This window comes from Lissotriton vulgaris, chromosome 8 (genome assembly GCF_964263255.1).
Source record: "Lissotriton vulgaris chromosome 8, aLisVul1.2, whole genome shotgun sequence".
Lineage (NCBI taxonomy): Eukaryota > Metazoa > Chordata > Amphibia > Caudata > Salamandridae > Lissotriton > Lissotriton vulgaris.
Window position 1 is genome coordinate 464,966,459 of NC_141696.1, and position 21,208 is coordinate 464,987,666.

Here is a 21,208-nt window from a genome sequence, read left to right on the forward strand (position 1 = left end):
GTAACCAGTTAAAATACGATTATGGGAAACAAAAATAAACAAGCATTGGTAAAGCCAGTAGGTCTGAAATTGGTGGTAAGACTTTTGGTTTTGTCAATGCATGACTTGTTTAGGCATGGCTTTTGTAAAACCTTATCAGTGGTGGGGGTTGCTGGGCCTTCGCCATTCTAACAAGCATGGGCAAAAGCAAAAAGTGTTTTTGGTCTTAAAAAGCACACATTGCCACAACAGTTCCGGGCACTGAACCAAACTACTTTGTGTGCCAGTATGCTCCTTCTAAAAGAGCAGAATACTGTCACCCACAGTGAGAGAGAGTGAGAGAGAGTGAGAGAGAGAGTGAGAGAGAGAGAGAGAGAGAAAGAGAGAGAGAGAAAAAGAGAGTGAGAGAAAGAGAGTGAGAATTGTACTAAACACAAAAGGTCATGGTTAACGTCAGGCCTGATTAGATTATTAACGAAAGTCTCAAAAGTGCATCTATGGTATATATCCTTGCATTAAGTGATATATACAGTTCCTGTGAATTCATAAGAATTTACAGAAGTAGGCCAAGAAATAGTATTCCTAGAAAATGTTTGTGAACTGCATTTTGGCATAAGCAAATAAGCATGTGTAGATTAGCTCATGTGAGAAATCGGAATGTTTCAAGTTCACTTCTTCTCCAACCACTTTTTTCCTAACCCTGGAAGAGGTTTTACGTCTGCCACTGTCAGGAGTAAATTTCCAAACTTTTTCAGTATTTTAAGAAGTTGGTGAAAACCCTCATAACATCCAAGTTAGTAGGTTTGCACAGTCTCAAAAGGGAATTCCAACCTTTGAACTATTGCTTACCACAACCTTCAGCCCCAGTATGTAGACCTGCAGAAACGTAGCAACATTAAGGAATTGCTAGTATTCAAACTCTACTATTGTACGAGCCCAGTCATAATTAGAGATGCTATATCAGAATTCTTATATAATGAGTTTGCTGTCGTAATTTGTCGCCGCATTACATGGCACAAAAGGGGCAAGTGGTTTTTGTTACAGGACAAGTAGATTTATGAAGCAACCTGCCCCATGGACAAGTAGATATTTTATTAAATTTCACACCCATGCAGGAATCTATCCCTGCACTTGCCTGAGAAAGGGAAAAGCTCCCAGAGCAGAGAGCCCCAATACTTTTCGGTGAGCTTTCTCATTTTACAAGCTCTCTTAAAGGCTGTAAACCATTTTGTGATATCAATTAAAAAAATCTTTGTTTTGGTTAATGAAAATCATAACAATGTTACTTATAAAACTTCCAAATAGTAGATATGGTGAATAAAATATATAAATAGTGAGCAGAGTTTTATAAAATTCAACAATTCTGATTTGCTAATAGACAATAAAATCAGCAATAATTTAGATTAGTTAATAGACAATAAAGTCCGCTAATACAGTGCAATAGAGGCAACATCATACCATCATCAAATTGGTGCAAGTACTTATCAGAGAGTTTGAACTAAAACTGACCTCAACAGTTAAATGGGTAGTCAAGGTTAACCATGTCATACTCTCGATTATGAGCAGTTCAACGTTCATTTCAGTATTTTGTGATATTATCACCCTCACCATATTCAGGGGCAAACTCTTTAGGGATTTTGGGACCTAAAGTTTCCTTTCTCTCCCTATTTACCCTATTGCTGCCACCATTTATGGGTGCTAAACCCCGCTTAGCCCTTTCTCTCTCTATGGCAGGATTTTGGCATCAAGGGCTACTCTTCTGGCTAGTCTCTCCAGCTCCTGGTCTCGATCCTCTAGTTTTTCGGCAGAAACATGTTAACCATACCTCCTGCGGTGAGGGGACAATAAAATTCCCTGATTTCATAGTCCACTCTTTTTAATACCATATAGCTGCTGGCCACATTTAAAATGTAGTAACTATAATGGTTTTTGAATTTCCCTCACTTTTCACAGGTCCCAATTAGTTTAGAAGTGCATCCCTGTAGTCAGGTGTATGCCCGCCCTCTACCAAACAGTTTCTAGAGGGCGAAGTTGCCGATGATGAAGCATGACACCTGGTGGTGTGGGAGGCCAGTCCTTCACTTTTTGTGATATGTCCACACTCACAATTAAGTCTTAGAGCACCTTCAGTCACTGCACTGGGAGCTGCCCCATTTTTGTTGAACAGTTTATGTTGAAGGATGGCCTGCTCCTAGCGCCCGCACCTCTAGTTCCCTCCTCCGTGATTTTTCCTGGGGTTAGTGTGGTTCCACTATGGACAGAACATGCCAGGAGATACCACAGAAAAAAAATAGTAGCAGTGATTGGAAGGACCTGCATAAGAACAGCTCAACTAACAGACTGACCAAGAGCCATGAGGTCACCTCTGCGCTGCAGCCCTAGAGATGTAAGGACACTCTGGTCGAGGAGCTGCTCTATTGCCTTCATAGAACAAGAAGGGTGAGTCGGCCTCATACCAGACTCAACCAGAGGGTGTCCTGGCCTTCGCTTAGCCTTACAAGTTCCCAATGTGGGGTCTGGTGCTATTGGCTGCAGGTGGTCACCCGGAATCCAGAAATGTTTGAATCATGGCTCTAGCCCTCATGTTTCTGAAATTATTGTTGACTGAATTTGAAGTTCCATGTTACTTCATCTTGATCAGGGACTATCAATGTCATCCTGGACTGCAGTGGGGTCCTATTGGATTCCACACATCTAGATATAATCTGGTGTTAGCAGAAGATTGAGTCAGATATACATCTTATAGGAACCCCATCCGGGGCATGTATTAGAAAGTAGCCCACTATTTTCTACTGTCCCATACCTTCAACCAATAGGACTAGTAGGACCCTTAACTGGTCCCTGGGCTCCAGAGACAAGGCTGTGTGACCACGGGTGCTGCATAGATTGCTCCTGTGGGTAGGAATCTTACATATGCAACTCAACAGCAAGCTATTTGGGTTATCTATTTTTGAGGCCATGTACTGGAAGACAAAGTAGTAACATCCTTGTACATACACCATCTATCAATATGCTTAGGCAATCCGGTTTTAGGTTTAAACCTATAATAAATGATAAACCCCCACAGAGGGCAATAGCCCTCACCAGTGTAAACATATAAACACTGAAAAAAACACCTGCACAACCACAAACTAAATGCCATTCAAAGAAAAAGGAGAAAGAAAGTCATTATTATACTTTTCTGTATGCATTGTAACTTTGTTATACAAGGCAGCAGCAAGAAAGACTGGCTAACATTATTCTGCTTGAATTTTGTAGTTTAGGGTTTTTACTAAAATATTGTTTCTTCTTCCCTTTTTCCTCCCAGTTTTGCGGTCTTTGGTCTAAAGATGCAGGGTTTAGAAGTATGGTTTAGGTCTAGTTTAATTATTTTATGAACTGTAGAGAATCAGGAAAAATCATATTTGATATTTTGGCTACGTTTTATTCTTACACCAATAGGTAAAATGGCTGGTTTCATAAGAATATTTCCCAATATGTACCATAACATGTCCACACAGAGAATGGGCAAATCCCCTGGATACATCAGCCCCCTTTTCTAGTGAGTCAGAATTGATAGTAGGTGAATTGCCAAACAACTCAGGCTTTAAACATTCAGAGCCTTATTTATGAAAAGGGCCACAACACTTTTCAGTGCGCCCTCCTTGCGACACCATGGATGCGCCGTATTTAAACTACAACACTCCACGTCACAAGGATTGAACAGATACGTCAGGAATATTGGCGTATCTGTTGGGACAGTAATTACATTGTTGGAGTGTGTAGCAAAACAGACACAACTCCAGCAATGTGAATCCCATGTGAAAGGGCCTTTGTCATTCATTACACCTGCTGTGCAGCAGGCGTAAGGATTTGACACAGTGAAGTTTTTTGTGACAACGCTCACCCTGCATACATTATACCTGAACCAGGTATAATGTAGTGCATGTCTTTAAAAAGAGACGCATCTGCCTAGATGCGTCAATTTGTAAATGGGGCGCAGTGTGGCACATTTTTTATGTTGCTGCAGCGTCACAAAAAATGACACAATGGCTGTGTAAGACCTTATAAATATGGCCCTCAATACAAAGTGTAGTGACAGGCATATGTGAAAAGAGTGCTGTCACCAAGCATCTGGGATAGTGGTGAAAGCATAACACCAGACATTTGGAAAACATGAAACTCAGTGTCACTTGGCACTCTGCTGTAAAAAGTTGTTACCAAATTCAACAAAGATTAGAGTGGTATTGTTTGTATTTGTAGTAATTCAGCTACGTATATGAAAACGTTGTGTGATGACCTGTCAAATTCGATACATGAGCTGAAGTGCTTCCCTCTAAGAGATCCTTGCCACTTGCTAGATGGTATGCTGAAAGCATCTTTGCAATCTTCCGAGTTAATGAAGAATGCTATTGACTTTTTAGTCCATTCTGGTGCACGGTTTAGTTATGTGCAGGAACTAAAACCCAAATGTTTCTCATTTTGTGCTTTGTGTGGCATCTAAGAAAGAGTCATCCCAACTGTGTCATTTAGCTGGTGGTTCTCAGTCCCAAAGGCGTGAATGCTATATCATCCATATGGCGACAGTTTACAGAACTTTTACTGAGTAATGATGCTAAAGGCAAGATATGTGAGAATCTTTGGTCGCATATGGATAGGGATGTGAAAATAAGTACACTCTACTGCATTCTTAGATTTTTACAGGAAAACAGGACTGCTGCAGTGGACATAAAACAACTAGAGTCTGAAAACACCCATTTCCACCAGCTGTTCAACATATTTGGTGTGGATTTGAAACATCTCCTTGAGAGTAGGATGGGCGACACGTTTAGTGACTTTGGCACTGCAACATGTTCCATGTTAAAATTCTTGCCTCTTGGTAAGCAAAGAAAGGTTGAAGAGCAACTTTTATTTTACAATGTATGAGAAATGCTTGCAATGATGCATAGACATGTCCCTTCACCAAACAAGTAATTTGAAGTCAATGAAGCCTCACTGTGGTACTCTGCATAGGCTCTAGATCCCTTCTATAAAGGGGAATTTTCCCAGAACTTTCACAAGTGCTGATTCGGTTTTGACCGCTTCAATAACTCTGAGGGCATATGTGCCCAGTTCAACACATTTGGTGCAGAGAATCACAATCTTCAGGTGCACCAGTATTGGTATGGAAAGCTAGGTCATTGACCAGAGTTAGCAAATTGTGTAGTGGCTGTTTTGGCATCGCCCGTCTTAAACGCCAATGTTGAGGGCCTTTTCACAGATATTTACATGGGAAGGTAAGAGCGACCACACGTAACCAAATACTCACTGAAGAAGCAATTTATGGTGTATTACAATAAGTTTGATTTGTAAAAATGTATTTGGACTTCATATACACTGTATATATACTGTCTATATACCATGCACTATCAGTGCAAAAATCAATAATAAAAGAAAAACGTTCTATAAACACCAGAAAAACACTTTCTGTTTTTAATAGCGCAAAAATGTGTAACCACTGATAACCACTGTTTTTTTTAAAGATATTGAAATCACTTGAAAACACAGAAAAACACCCACTAGGATTTAGCAAAATAGAAACAGATAACAAGAAAACCTAAATATGCTCAAAGAATGAAACCTGAATGCTTATGAAGTGTACCCAGAAGACTTGAAGTATACCAATGGGGGGACTATCATAGCTCAGTAAGAGCTCAATGTTAAATGAGAACTTGTTGCCCAGCATGTTAAAAAGGTGTTTTGGGTTGTAACCTCGGCCAGACGGTGCAAAGACATTCTCTATTAGTTCCACGTATAAAAACAACAAGGTTTAGCGGTTAGAGAGGTATTTAGTTCAAGCGAACACTCTGATTAACTGAGGAGTGCCTTACCCATGAACTTGGACTATCTTCTCTGTGAAGATAGTAGTCAGCTAGTCCGAGAAGTGATACTGGATCTTTAATTATGGTACACCTTTACGGATCAGCAGAAAATATAATACAGGTTTCTCCTGACACTTATCAAAATGTTGGGGATTTTCTTCCGGTTTAGATCACCACCATAACGGTTTTTCATACTTTAGATTAATTTAAAGATTTACAGTGAGGTATTCTTTTCAGAAGCAAGAGTTTCTGGCATATCTGGAGTCTCAATACTCAACTTTTACCTGCGACTTAGCCCACAGTGTGGCACCAGATCCTGTGTGCTTTGCCAGCTCTGCAACCCTACCTGCTATCCACCTGGGTACGGAGGTCACAAGAAATCTATCTAGAATGCAAAATCCCTTTTGGCTCATGGCAACATCAATGGTAAGGAACAGCAGTAGAGACCAGAACCACACATGAGTGCCCAGTAACCTCTCAAGACCCAGAATCCCAAGAAAAAGCCTCATGGCAACCCACAATTCCAATACACCTATGAAAATAGAAGACCATATAAAAGGAAAACCCCAGTTTCCAAAACCCATTGAGTGCCCCACCAGCATCTACAATTCATACAAAGGTACAAAAGGAAAATGTTACTATGGGCTGGGTAATGTTCAATGTCAAATGGTGCACAAGCTTGGCATTACATTAGGTATCCAGTGACAGTCACTGATCGGTGCTTGAAGCACATGCAGCTCAGGAAATTGCCTAAATATGCAACACAACAGTAAGCACTTGCTGGACACTTAGCATATACATACATCAGTAGATTGTAAAATAAAAGATGCATTACCACCGCTTGTCACAACAGAAAGCAGATTTCCATCTTCATAGATATTGACAGAGTAATTCAGCATCTCAGAGGAGCCAAATGAGCTATACTCTTGTGACTCTTTGTAGCTTCTCAATACGGTGCAAGAACTAAGATCACCACATTCACTTGTATCCAGACAGGCTCTGTTGAAAGGGACAGAAGACAATTTAAAACAACACGTAAAACTAAACAATGCAGGCAAACACAACAAGACTTAAATGCAATTCTTAAAGGCTCTGTATGGTCTTCTAATTTTAAATTAATTTCACAATCATTCCCATTCTTCAATGTAACATGCAATGCCCCATTAGTAAGTGCACCATACATCCATCTCCCTCTGTGCCATATTAAGTAACAGTCAAAGTAATTAACATAAGATGCAAATAAAATTTCTACAGAATATAAAATCGAATTCTGGTTTCAGTAACACAAAAGATAAAACGACTCCAATGCAGAGTAAAAATCTGTCAAGACTGGGGATAAGATGTCCTCTAAATTTCTGCTTGCCTGCATGAAAAGCTAAGGAATGCTTCATGAAATGAACTTAAATTCTTTAATGGTCTTGATAAAAATATGCAAATAAAGCCTCTCTATATTATTTCCACAGTTTTAACAGAACAGGGATGTGAATGAGCAAACCAAATAAGCCACTACAGACTCTCACCTGTGTGGATTTATCCAAATTCTATCAAGTATCTCTTACTTCAGATCCCTACCCAAATTGCTTGGTGCATTATAGGTTGTTTTGTAGCTGTGCTTTCAAACGTAAGTTTATAAAAGTATGGAAAACAAATGAGTTTCATATTCTTTTTTTTGCCAAGATCATAAGGAAGCGCAATGTTTGTGGTTTCCTGTTGCCACCCATTTCTCATGTAATCCAAAATACGCCAGATATTATCTTTCTTTATATTTCTAGAAGTTTGGATCTTCCAAACTTTACAAAACAGATGAATTAAAAGACCATTTTCTTTTCTAGATCGTCATTTATATAACAGGTGAGAAATGTTGGTCTTTAGAGGCATTCAACAGCCTGCACCTATTTATTGTGACTGGTATGAATGGAAAATTCTCTTTGTGGCGAATATGGTTCCTTCCTTCGCTCATGCTCTCTCATTTACAGCTGAATGAGATTTGCCTGTGCCAGGAAGCAGGACATGAAAAAAAGTCTTATTTAAACTACAATTGGCACTTTAGAAACCTTTAAAACTTTTTCTGGGGAATACACTCACCACATTTCTAGCCCACCCTTATATATGAATGTAACCAACCACCAGACCCTGATCCTACCCTTTTACATTTTGACCATTTCAATATTAGTAGAAAGCTGGCATGAAACATCAAATTAGAAAACCAAAAAAAGAAGTGGGAATCAGTACAGCAGTAGTCAAGACAGTTGTTCACGTGAGTAGGTACATGTACAATGGTGCAGGGTAGGTAAGAAAGGGATCTAATCAATGGATACAAAACTCTAGAACATATCATTTACATAACTATCCTCAACATCACGTCTATCTTGTATAATAGGATATACATTTTTTGTAATCATCCATGCCTCCCTTTACTTACATCTCAACAGTTTACCTTACAATGCAAGACAGCTGAAGCATTATAAAATACTTCATTCCCTTCCAGGGGGTTAGTGATGGGAGATATTGTCGCAGAGGACCCCAAACATCTTTTCGATGAAAGAAGGTGGTTATTAGCATATTGTACATCTCCATTGCATTGCTACAATAATCCAAGTCTTAAATCTACTCAGTACCAAACCTCTACCCCACTGGATATCCAATCACCTTTTTCCCCCAATATCAGAAATATGGCTGTAAATTGCTTCACACAAACAGGTTCTTAATTCACTAACCCGAATATTCAACTTATGGGGAAGGGGTTACGAGTTATGACCGTAAACTTCACTGTCAAATATATTTGAGGGAACCACCAAGCCATGTCTAAGAAATCCACCGGTTGATTTGGACATCTGACACACTTTGAATTGTGAATCAAACTGTGGGCCTTTAATATAGCAGAAGTAGAACATAACCTGTGCATGTAATTCTAGTCTACAACAAATGGGAACCAGGAGCTATTCAGGTCCAGCACACATGCTCCAGTATCAATAATCTTTTGGTAAAAGGGTTGTGGAGTTCCTCAAGGCAAGAGAGGTGCAGAAGATTAAAATTCCAGGAAATAGAATATCCTCCAATAGGAGCAAGTGCCCTCACACACACAAATGGGTGTCAAGCTTCATCATTGGGCTAGCTCCTTGTCGGGCCAGTGCTGCAATGCCCGAAGGGCACCCACTAGGGGGCTTTTTGCAGTGAGATCTTTTAGCCATCTGGTGAAGAGGTGGTGTGTGGGCTCGAGTGTTGTGCAGAGTGGTAGTAAATAGGTGTGGTGATGCTTAGTATCAGACCATTTAATGATTGAGCTCACTAGCCTAATTAACAAGCATTGGAAATGCAATAGGTCTCGCATTAGAAAAGTTGGAGCTATTGGTTTTGTAAATGACAAATATTTTATTTATTTGTTATTTTTTAAAATAGCTAAATTGATATCTTTGTCATTTACAACGCCAATAGTTATAACTTTTGCGAATGTGACACCTATAGCATTTGGAATGCAACATGTTTTGTATTTACGTGACTTATATGGCAGCTCTCGTCGTTATGCTTCATCTCTAGAGAGCAGGAGAGTGCAGCAGGGGAGAGAAGCACAGCAATGCAATATGTCTCGTATTAGGAAAGTTTGAGCTATTGGTATTGTAAAGGACACATTTTTTATGTATGTGCTTGTTTTTAAAATAGCGAAATAATAGCTTTGTTATTTACAATGCCAATCGTTTTATCTTTCGCAAATGTGACACCTATTGTAACACAATATGTGTTGTGAGGGTGAGTGAGGGTGAGGTGTTGAGGGTGAGGTGTTGAGGGTGAGGGGTTGAGGGTGAGGGAGGGTGAGTGAGGGTGAGTGAGGGTGAGTGAGGGTGAGTGAGGGTGAGTGAGGGTGAGTGAGGGTGAGTGAGGGTGAGTGAGGGTGAGTGAGGGTGAGTGAGGGTGAGTGAGGGTGAGTGAGTGAGGGTGAGGGGGTGAGGGGGTGAGGGGGTGAGGGTGAGGGGTGAGGGGTTGAGGGTGAGTGAGGGTGAGGGTGAGGGTGAGGGGTTGAGGGTGAGTGAGGGTGAGGTGTTGAGGGTGAGTGAGGGTGAGGGTGAGTGAGGGTGAGGTGTTGAGGGTGAGTGAGGGTGAGGCGTTGAGGGTGAGTGAGGGTGAGTGAGAGTGAGGGTGAGTGAGAGTGAGGGTGAGTGAGGGGTTGAGGGTGAAGGGTTGAGGGTGAGTGAGGGTGAGGGGTTGAGGGTGAGTGAGGGTGAGGGGTTGAGGGTGAGTGAGGGGTTGAGGGGTTGAGGGTGAGTGAGGGGTTGAGGGGTTGAGGGTGAGTGAGGGTGAGTGAGGGTGAGTGTGGGTGAGTGTGGGTGAGTGAGGGTGAGTGAGGGTGGGTGAGGGTGGGTGAGGGTGGGTGAGGGTGGGTGAGGGTGAGTGAGGGTGAGTGAGGGTGAGGGTGAGTGAGGGTGAGGGTGAGTGTGAGTGAGGGTGAGGGTGAGTGAGGGTGAGGGTGAGGGGTTGAGGGTGAGTGAGTGAGGGTGAGGGTGAGTGAGGGTGAGGGTGAGTGAGGGTGAGGGTGGGTGAGGGTGAGGTGTTGAGGGTGAGGGTGAGGTGTTGAGGGTGAGGGTGAGGTGTTGAGGGTGAGTGAGGGTGAGCGAGAGTGAGGGTGAGGGTGAGTTAGGGTGAGGGGTTGAGGGTGAGTGAGGGTGAGGGGTTGAGGGTGAGTGAGGGTGAGTGTGAGGTGTTGAGGGTGAGTGAGGGTGAGTGAGAGTGAGAGAGTGAGGGAGAGTGAGGGGTGGAGGGTGAAGGGTTGAGGGTGTGAGGGTGAGGGGTTGAGGGTGAGTGAGGGTGAGGGGTTGAGGGTGAGTGAGGGTGAGGGGTTGAGGGTGAGGGGTTGAGGGTGAGTGAGGGTGAGTGAGGGTGAGGGTGAGGGGTTGAGGGTGAGGGGTTGAGGGTGAGGGGTTGAGGGTGAGTGAGGGTGAGGTGTTGAGGGTGAGTGAGGGTGAGGGGTTGAGGGTGAGTGAGGGTGAGGGGTTGAGGGTGAGGGGTTGAGGGTGAGGGAGGGTGAGTGAGGGTGAGGGTGAGGGGTTGAGGGTGAGGGGTTGAGGGTGAGTGAGGGTGAGGGTGAGGTGTTGAGGGTGAGTGAGAGTGAGGGGTTGAGGGTGAGGGTAGGTGAGGGGTTGAGGGTGAGTGAGGGTGAGTGAGGGTGATGCTGAGGGGTTGAGGGTGGGTGAGTGAGGGTGAGAGAGTGAGGGTGAGTGAGGGGTTGAGGGTGAAGGGTTGAGGGTGAAGGGTTGAGGGTGAGTGAGGGTGAGGGTGAGGCGTTGAGGGTGAGGGTGTGGGTGAGTGTGGGTGAGGGTGAGTGTGGGTGAGGGGGTGAGTGAGGGTGAGTGAGGGTGAGTGAGGGTGAGTGAGGGTGAGTGAGGGTGAGTGAGGGTGAGTGAGGGTGAGGGTGAGTGAGGGTGAGTGAGGGTGAGGGTGAGTGAGGGTGAGGGGTTGAGGGTGAGTGAGGGTGAGGGGTTGAGGGCGAGTGAGGGTGAGGGTTTGAGGGTGAGTGAGGGTGAGGGTGAGGGGTTGAGGGTGGGTGAGGGTTATTGAGGGTGAGGGGGTGAGGGTGAGGGTGGGTGAGGGTGAGTGAGGGTGGGCGAGGGTGAGGGTGTGAGGCTTATTGAGAATGTGTGTGGGTGTGTGAGGATGTGTGAGAGTGTGTGAGGGCGGGTGTGTGTGAGGGTGGGGGTGTGTGAGGGTGGGGGCATGTGAGGGTGTGTGGTTGAGGTCATGAGGGTGAGTGAGGGTGTGTGAGGGTGTGAGGGTGAGTGAGGATGTGTGAGGTTGAGGGTGTGAAGGTGTGTGAGTGAGGGTGGTGGTGGGTGAGGGTGTGTGAGGGTGTGTGTGTGAGGGTTAGTGAGGGTGAGTGTGTTGTAAGGGTGGGGGGTGAGGGTGGGTGTGAGTGAGGGTGTGTGAGGGTGAGGGTGTGTGAGGGTGTTTGTGTGTTGTGTATTTGTGTGATTGTGGTGTGTGTGCTTGTGTGACTGTCCCATAATTATATTAAAGTATTTAAGTTATTGCGTTCTAGTTGTTATTTTGAATCCCGTACTATTTTGATTGACGTCCGTGTCAGCCAATGAGATTTCAAAATCCTCTCACGTTGCGTAACAATTTACTCGCGTCTAATTGGAAATCCCCATATTGTTGAAAGCGGGTCCCGTGTAAGGAGTGTTGGCTTCGTTCTCTGTTCCGTGCATCGTTCGACAGGTAAGTTGTTATTTGTTGTTTGTTTTGTGTGTGTACAGTGTTATGAATTATTCGATTTGTTGTTTCCTATTAGTTTTATTGGCATAGTAGTGTCTTTGTTTTGCAACGAAGGATGTTTATTTCGAATTGTCGGCTCTTTATGTATGTAATGCCTTGTATCCTATTGTTCAGATCTAATTTTTAAAATGGTTGCTTTTGGTCAGTAGTTGTGTTAATAATTAGAGCAGTTTTTTTTTTGTGTGTAATTGTGTAGTATGTTGTATATCTGCGTGAATAATTTATATTGTTTTATCTCTACGTTCTGTTATTTCAGTTATTATTAAATGTATGATTGTATAGCTTTTTATTTTGATGTGTATTTAAATTTCGTGCTGTGGTTTGTGATACTTCCTCTTCTTTAATAATTAATGCAATGTCTCCGCTTTGTGTTACGATGTATTTTTAAAGCAATATTGTCTTGTTATATATGCTTTCTCCATGTTGCTATCAGAATTTTGACTTATGTCCACATTACTGTAGAGTAGGGAAATTTTTTTATTTTTATATTGGATGTAATTTCCTGTGAATAAATGCTCCTGTTATATGCGTACGGCTTTTTGTGTAACTCTTGACAATTGTGTTTAATCCGTCCCATTCCCCGGGTGAATAATGCTTATTTATTCCCCCAATAAAAAGTAGGCTGTTTCACATTTGTGTTTGTACATCCTCGTCCTCGCTTCCTGCCAGATATTTCTTCGTTGTTTTGTTGGTGTTATCTTGTCCGAATAATTTTTGTTTTGTGACCTGAAGCCTGATAAACATCATTGCATGCTGTAGCTCACATTTGTTTTGTGAAGCTAAGAGACCTATGTAATGTTTATTGATGCTGTTAGCGCTGAATCCAAGTTGCGTAATATGTTTCTTATATTTGATGTAATTCCGTGTGAATAACTGCTATTGTTATATGCGTACGGCTTTTTGTGTAACTCTTGACCATTGTCTTTAATCCGTCCAATTCCCCGGATGAATAGTGCTTGTTTATTGCCCCAATAAAAAGTTGGCTGTTTCACTTTTGTGTTTGTACATCCTCGTCCTCGCTTCCTGCCACATATTTCTCTTTGTTTTGTTGGTGTAATATTGTACGAATGTTTTTTGCTTTTTGGCCTGAAGCCTGATCAACATCCTTGCATGCTGTAGCTCACTTTTGGGAAGTATATTTTGTGTGTAACGTATCTGATGCACTACTCCGTAGACCCCCCTTTTTTTCCGTCCTAAAAGTTGTTTATGTCTATGAAAATGGCATAACATTCATCAATTTGCAGAGTGGGTGAATGATGCAGAGTGGGTGACTGAAGCAGAGTGGGTGACTGAAGCAGAGTTTGTTCAATTAGGCATTAGAAATGTTAATTACTTTACTGTGTTAAGGTTTATATTTTAATGGATGCATTTCTTTAACTTATTAAAATAAAAATTTGATAAGTAAACACACTTGAGCTTCATATTGTTTCGAAATTTACCCCCATGTATTTTCAAAATCTGAACTAATGATGTCGACACATGATATTCATCCATCTCCAAGATGCCCTCTGAATTAAATAAATTTCAAGAACAAGAAAATAATTGACACGTCATCAACCCTAAATTAAACACTTGTATAGTTTCACTACCAACTATAAAGCTCTTAATATGTTTAGAACAGATAGGGACACACATTGCTATATTTTTTATTCTTTGGTTTGGGCCTGGCATAATGATGGGTTGTTTGACTTTGGAAAGATAACATGTCGGAGGACGTCTCCACACAAAGAGTATAGTGCAGGCACACAATATAGACCCCATCAGATTTGGAACCACATGGCTTACTGCTTAAATCAAGGTCAATCATTGATCTGCTGTTGGTTGTTGGGTTGTGAGTGAGCCTATTAAAGACCATATTTTGCAGGTGCTTGAAGGAAGAAGAGGTTGTTGTTGGAGGCGGTGAAAGGGTAAACACATGTTGTTTTAGTACGAGTATAATAGTTTGATGAAGCAGAGGGAGCTGAAAGCCACCAGCATCCAATCCGAACCTGTCCATACAGCCTTCCACTTATCCTTCCATTCAGCTCTATCTTGCTGAATACCTACCGTACCACCTGCGTGTCTGTCTGTCTGTCTATCTATCTATCTATATGTATATATTTATTTATCTGTCTGTCCATCCTATGTGAAGTGGCTCATCGAATTATAGCTGGCATGTTTACTCTATTGCAAAAGATTGAAACCTAACATCTTTAAATGCTGATTTAACACGTCAGCTGCACTTGCTGCTTAATCATCCTTGGCAGCGTTTCATTGCCTCTGAAATACCCATTCAGCTGACATCATTGCTTAATTGCTGTATAAAGACATTATCTGACATCCACGTACTGTTCCGGGACTGGATTTTCGAGTGATGAATTACTAAATTAATAGCTGTGTTCTTACTTCAAGTGAAGCTACAATGCTCAGCGATTATCCACACATGTAGTGTCAATGTTCATCAATATACATGGAGAAAATTATATTAGCAGGGAAATTGACTTTTAGAAAATGCAATAGGTCTCGCAATAGAAGAGTTTGACATTTTTCGTTTTGCAAATGGATGAGTGGCGTTGCGTGGATGAGTGGCGTTGCGTGGATGAGTGGCGTTGCGTGGATGAGTGGCGTTGCGTGGATGAGTGGCGTTGCGTGGATGAGTGGCATGTGTGAGTGGCGTTGCGTGTGTGAGTGGCGTTGCGTGTGTGAGTGGCGTTGCGTGTGTGAGTGGCGTTGCGTGTGTGAGTGGCGTTGCGTGTGTGAGTGGCGTTGCGTGTGTGAGTGGCGTTGCGTGTGTGAGTGGCGCTGCGTGTGTGAGTGGCGCTGCGTGTGTGAGTGGCGCTGCGTGTGTGAGTGGCGCTGCGTGTGTGAGTGGCGCTGCGTGTGTGAGTGGCGTTGCGTGTGTGAGTGGCGTTGCGTGGATGAGTGGCGTTGCGTGGATGAGTGGGGTTGGAATGCAATAGGTCTCGCATTAGAAAAGTTGTAGTTATTGGTCTTGTAAAAGACATATTTTATTTATTTTTTCGTTGTTAAAATTGCTAATTTGATGGCTTTGTCATTTACAATGCCAATAGTTATAACTTTTGCGAATGTGACACCTATAGCGTGTGGAATGCAACATGTTTTGTATGTACGTGACTTATATGGCAGCTCTGGTCGTTATGCTACATCTCTAGAGAGCAGGAGAGTGCAGCAGGGGAGAGAAGCACAGCAATGCAATATGTCTCGCATTAGGAAAGTTTGAGCTATTGGTATTGTAAAGGACACATTTTTTTATGTATGTGCTTGTTTTTAAAATTGCGAATTAATAGCTTTGTTATTTACAATGCCAATCGTTTTATCTTTCGCAAATGTGACACCTATTGTAACACAATATGTGTTGTGAGGGTGAGTGGGGGTGAGGTGTTGAGGGTGAGGTGTTGAGGGTGAGGTGTTGAGGGTGAGGTGTTGAGGGTGAGGTGTTGAGGGTGAGGTGTTGAGGGTGAGGTGTTGAGGGTGAGGTGTTGAGGGTGAGGTGTTGAGGGTGAGGTGTTGAGGGTGAGGGGTTGAGGGTGAGGGGTTGAGGGTGAGGTGTGGTGGGTGAGGGTGAGTGAGGGTGAGTGAGGGTGAGTGAGGGTGAGTGAGGGTGAGTGAGGGTGGGTGAGGGTGGGTGTGAGGGTGGGGGTGAGGGTGGGGGTGAGGGTGAGGGTGAGGGTGAGGGTGAGTGAGGGTGAGTGAGGGTGAGTGAGGGTGAGTGAGGGTGAGTGAGGGTGAGTGAGGGTGAGTGAGGGTGAGTGAGGGTGAGTGAGGGTGAGTGAGGGTGAGTGAGGGTGAGTGAGGGTGTGTGAGGGTGAGGGGTGGAGGGTGAGTGAGGGTGAGTGAAGCTGAGGGTGTGTGACGGTGTGTGAGGGTGTGAGGGTGGGTGAGGGGGTGTGAGGGTGAGGGTATGTGACCGTGAGTGAGGGTGTGTGAGGGTGAGGGTGAGGGTGATTGAGGGTGAGGGGTGGAGGGTGAGTGAGGGTGAGTGAAGCTGAGGGTGTGTGACGGTGTGTGAGGGTGTGAGGGTGGGTGAGGGGGTGTGAGGGTGAGGGTATGTGACCGTGAGTGAGGGTGTGTGAGGGTGAGTGAGGGTGAGTGAGGGTGAGTGAGGGTGAGTGAGGGTGAGTGAGGGTGAGTGAGTGAGGGTGAGTGAGTGAGGGTGAGTGAGTGAGGGTGAGTGAGTGAGGGTGAGTGAGTGAGGGTGAGTGAGTGAGGGTGAGTGAGGGTGAGTGAGGGTGAGTGAGGGTGTGTGAGGGTGTGTGAGGGTGTGTGAGGGTGTGTGAGGGTGAGTGAGGGTGAGTGAGGGTGAGTGAGGGTGAGTGAGGGTGTGTGAGGGGGTGAGGGTGTGGGTTAGGGGGTGTGAGGGTGAGGGTGTGAGGGTGACTGAGGGTGTGTGAGGGTGAGGGGGGTGAGGGTGGGTGAGGGTGTGGGACGGTGTGTGAGGGTGGAATGCAATAGGTCTCGCATTAGAAAAGTTGGAGCTATTGGTCTTGTAAATGACAAATATTTTATTTATTTGTTATTTTTTAAAATAGCTAAATTGATATCTTTGTCATTTACAATGCCAATAGTTATAACTTTCACGAATGTGACACCTATAGCATTTGGAATGCAACATGTTTTGTATTTACGTGACTTAGATGGCAGCTCTGGTCGTTAGGCCACATCTCTAGAGAGCAGGAGAGTGCAGCAGGGGAGAGAAGCACATCAAGGGGTGTCAGAGGATAGGGGGGGCAGCTGGGGTTCTTGGTGCTGGCTTCACTGGCCCGGGACCGTGGGGGTCGGTCCTAGGCTAGCTTGTGGGTTGGTGATGGGCGGAGTAGGGGCAAGGGGTCTTGTGCTGCACGCAGGCAAGGACATCGCGGGGTGGCAAGTAATTGTGAACGTTACCGTTTAAAGGGAAGGACGAGGCGGATATTACATGTGTAGCAACATCATATTGTTGGAGGTCACTGGTTGGTGAAGAGGCACGCAAGGTATACTGGAGGGATTAGGCATATATTTGTGAGTACGGAGCTGGTGGGGGCTCCCAGCAGAGGCGACCAGTAAATGGAGCGATTAAGGCATAGAATGTTATTAAGAGTGGTCCCAGTGAAATGTACGGGTGGTTGGGCTCGGGGTGATAGCAGGGTGCAAAAGAGAAACTGTGGTAGAAGGAAAGGGCGCCAAAGGGATTGGGGGGATGGGGCACCAACGCAGGCAGCCACAGAAGACCCGGCGTAAAGGGTAAGTGGTAGGAAAAAGGGGTCGGCAGAGTAAAGGAATTGGTAAGACAAGGAGAATAGGGAGGGCGCATCAGCTGCGGGGTGCGAAGGTTAGGGGCTCTGCTGGGAGGGAGGGAGGGAGGGGGGCTCCGGGAGGGACGAAGGGGTGGGGGGGCAGGACAGGCAGCGATACGGAAGGAATGGAGGAAGCTCGGGCATAGAGGGGTCCAGCGGGCATAGAGGGGCCCAGCGAGGCTACCAAAGAGCAGAGGCATGCGTGGCATACACAGGCCGGCAGAGAGTGACTGACGAGAGCACAAGCAGTGGGCCGAAAAGTGAAGGGTGCGGGGCGTCGGAGAACCTCGAGGAGGGAAGGCAGATAAGGGGAGGGGGGAGGAGAAATGCGACACGGCGGGCAGGGGAGGGGGGAGGAGAAATGAGACGTGCGTGTGAGGGAAATGGCTGATGACATGGGGGAGTGCGCTGAAACTTTCGAGAGGATCGAGTGCTCAGGCAGTTGTGAGCAAAAAGTACGGGAAGACGGAGGGCATTTCTGTGGGGAGGGGGGAGGAGAAATGCGACACGGCGGGCAGGGGAGGGGGCGGAGCGGGGAGAGGGAACAGACGGAGGGAAGCCAGATAAGGGGAGGGGGGAGGAGAAATGCGACACGGCGGGCAGGGGAGGGGGCGGAGCGGGGGCCTGGAGTGCGAGGGGTTTTAACATATGGCTGGGGAGTTGCAAAGACCGTAAGACGGCGGGCAGGGGAGGGGGCGGAGCGGGGAGAGGGGAGAGGTGCGACATGGCAGGCAGGGGAGGAGAGGAGGAGGGGGGAGGAGAGTAGGGGAGGCACAGCCTAGCGGCCGTGCAATCAAGAAGTGAGGGGGCGGAGCTGGGGGAGGCAATGAGAGAGAGAGTAGGCAAGGCAGGCAGCTGGGGGCATGTGCACGCGCTTTTAAGCTCAATGCGCATGCACATTGAGCTTAAATTTCTCGTGCACTGCAAGGAATCGCCACGATTCCTTGCAAGTTGGTTAAAGAGTGGATAAGCCCCCATAGTCTCGCAAGCTCGATGCGCATCGACAGGCGAGACCTAAAAATGTAATGCTAATTTAGGATACAACAGTCCTGGTTAGCTGGGTGAGCAAACTGGCCTAAAACAAGGTCAGCATGTTACTCACCTATATATGTCAGAGTGCGATAATGTGGCGAATCTTCAGGACCCAAGGACAAACTCTACACTACATAATGACTGAATTCAGTAGAAATCCTCATTGCGGATGTTACTATGCGTTCAAGAAGCTAATTGGCGTTTCCTCTGCCACTACTTCAAGGGGTCTCTTTCGGGACCCCAATAGGGTTACTTTGCCCAGGCTAGGGTACAATATTAGCCTTTAACCTGTTGCGTGACTGATTACCCTAACACTAATGATTTCTATTGAATTCAGGCAGTATGTAATGTAGGTTCTTTCCTTAGGTCTTGTAGAATTGCCACATGATCGCTCTCTGACATATATAAACAAGAAACATGTTGACCTTGTTTTAGACCAATGGACTCACCAAGCTAACTAGAACAATTACATCCTAAATCAGCATTGAATATTTAATTAGGCTAGTGAGCTCAATCATTAAATCGTCTGACCTTGAGCATCACCACACCTATTTTAACCCACTCTGTAATGCCAATTTACAAAACACTCGAGACCACACACCCCCAACTTCACCAGACAGCTAAGAAAAAGATCTCTGGCAGAGACCCCCCAAATGGGCGCCCATCGGGCATTGCAGCATCAGCCTGACGAGGAGCTAGCTAAAGGATGAAGCATGACGCCCATTTGGGTGTGTGAGGGTCCGTGCTCCTATTGGAGCACATTCCTTTACCTGGAACTTTAATCTTCTGCACCTCTCTTGCCTTGAGGAACTGAACACGCAACTAGTTATCGTGCAATATCCTGAGCGTACTGCTCATAACAACCTGCTTTGTTGGACACGTTACTTAACTTCAGGAAAGTCTTATCTGGCAGGGACATGATCTATCCGCAGATTCCTTACCTTTGAATTTCCAAGGCATCAGACTGGTTCCGGAAGATTTTTCTTCAAGCAATACCATTGTGCGGCAATAGTTGGCATCGGTCGGCTCCGCGTGATGCCGTCGGAATCATCTTCACCGTTGTAACGTCTGAGTCACCTATATCTGGCGCCACCTCGGCACTCTGATGTCAGTTACTTTTAATGACTTTCCATGCCAGGAAAGAGCCCCGACTCTAAAACCCTATTCGCAGTGCGGGGAGGATAGGCGAGTTGGTAAGCAATCTGTGAATAGCTCATGTCTCTACTAGACTACAAGACATTCCAAAAGGTAAGTAACTTATCCTTCTGATCGAGGCATCTAGCTACAGATTTCTTAACTTTGACTAGATACCCAGGCAAGGAGGTACTGTGGAAAAGCTTAGAACAGAAAGTCCTGCAAAACATAGCAGCCAAAAAGGCTGACCCTGACACCTGGACTGTCCTGGCAGTAGGGCTTGGTGAACGTGTGCAGGGATACCCACGTTGTTGCCTAACAAATGTCGAGGACTGGGTCTCCACGTTGCAACGCCATGGTAGCACCCTTAGCACTTGTAGAACGACCCCCTTAAGCATTTAGGAGGCTGATTTTGAAACCAGAGCCTAACAGGTTTTGATGCAAAGCACAACCCATCATGAGATTATCCTTTTCTGCACTGCACACCAGTCTTCGCTCCTACGTAGCCCAAAAAGAGTTGGTTGTCCACCAGGAAGTCTTTTGTGCAGTCAAGGTAGAACAACAATGCTCTTTTAGGGTCCAGGAGGTGGAGTCGCTCCTCTTCTTTAGAGGGATGCAGGGTAACAGATTGCCCGACATGGAATGGGGTTCCCACTTTGGGTAAAAAAAAAAAAAAGAGACCCTAGTGCGAAGCACCAAGTTATATGGGAAGATGGTTAGGTAAGGCGGCATGGATGACAGAGCCTGCAATTTGTTCACCCTCCTGGCAGATGTGACAGCCACTAAAGAACAAGTTACTTACCTTCGGAAAAGATGCATCTGTAAGAGACATACATTAGTTATAGATTCCTTACCTTAAAATTACCCCAGGCGTCAGACTGGATCTGGAGAATTTTTCTCTTAGAAGTACCCCTGCGCGTCGGTAGCTGGCGTCGGTCGACCCCGCTTCTGTCGTCGGCATCATGGTTGCCAGGATAACGTCACGATGTCTACTTATACACCGCCCCTGCGCGCTGTCAGCTCTGACACAACTTTCCACGCCATAAGCACAGTGCCATGCAATACACTGATCACTGGTGCACATAACTAGGGCCCTGGTGAGGTTCCGTGACGATCGTAAGTGGTGTTTTCGACTCGCACGAATATGGTCGAGTCTGGTATCTATGAACCGCAAATGACGAGTTTAGTGGGTGTACGCGTTTTCGCTGTGCTAGCCTAAACCGTTCGTTTGTTTCGTGGGTTTCTACATCCAAGCCCACGGGTTCCATCTTAGATGCGGCATCCATTTTGTCTCTTGCCCTCAAGTAGCCAGCGAATGGACGCTGTCCGCTTCGCGACCCTGGGATTCCCAAACTCTTGCGGAAGACATGTTTCCTTTGAAAGTGTCTTTATGATGAGGGGGATGGCACTGTAAGGCAGATGGCCCCGCTCGAGGCTCATCTTGCCGTGCCGCTCTATTGTCTTAGTTGTGCATCTATTAAGCACGTCCCCTTTGATGCCTGCAGCTCGTGTTTACCGATACCACCCCTTTTACACCCTTTCCGATCTCCCCACTGTTTCTGTCTTCCTCTGCACCTGTTTCTGTCCCTTCCTCGATTTGTTTACTGCTGATTGGAATGTACTAATGGTGGGAAGATGGGCTTTTACAGTTGGGAACTTCCAAACGTTTCTGTACTTATGTTCCGG

General features: G+C 45.3%; 1 protein-coding gene across 4 annotated transcripts in view; it reads right to left on the minus strand.

The window, feature by feature from the left end:
- The window catches only part of TPP2 (tripeptidyl peptidase 2), a 656,253-nt gene that overhangs the window by 441,713 nt on the left and 193,332 nt on the right, over window positions 1-21,208 (minus strand). For all 4 annotated transcript variants that reach the window (XM_086934242.1, XM_086934243.1, XM_086934239.1 and 1 more), the window contains exon 6: window positions 6,655-6,818. In XM_086934242.1, coding sequence (XP_086790368.1) covers window positions 6,655-6,818 — 164 coding nt within the window. The remainder of the gene's footprint in view (window positions 1-6,654; window positions 6,819-21,208) is intronic.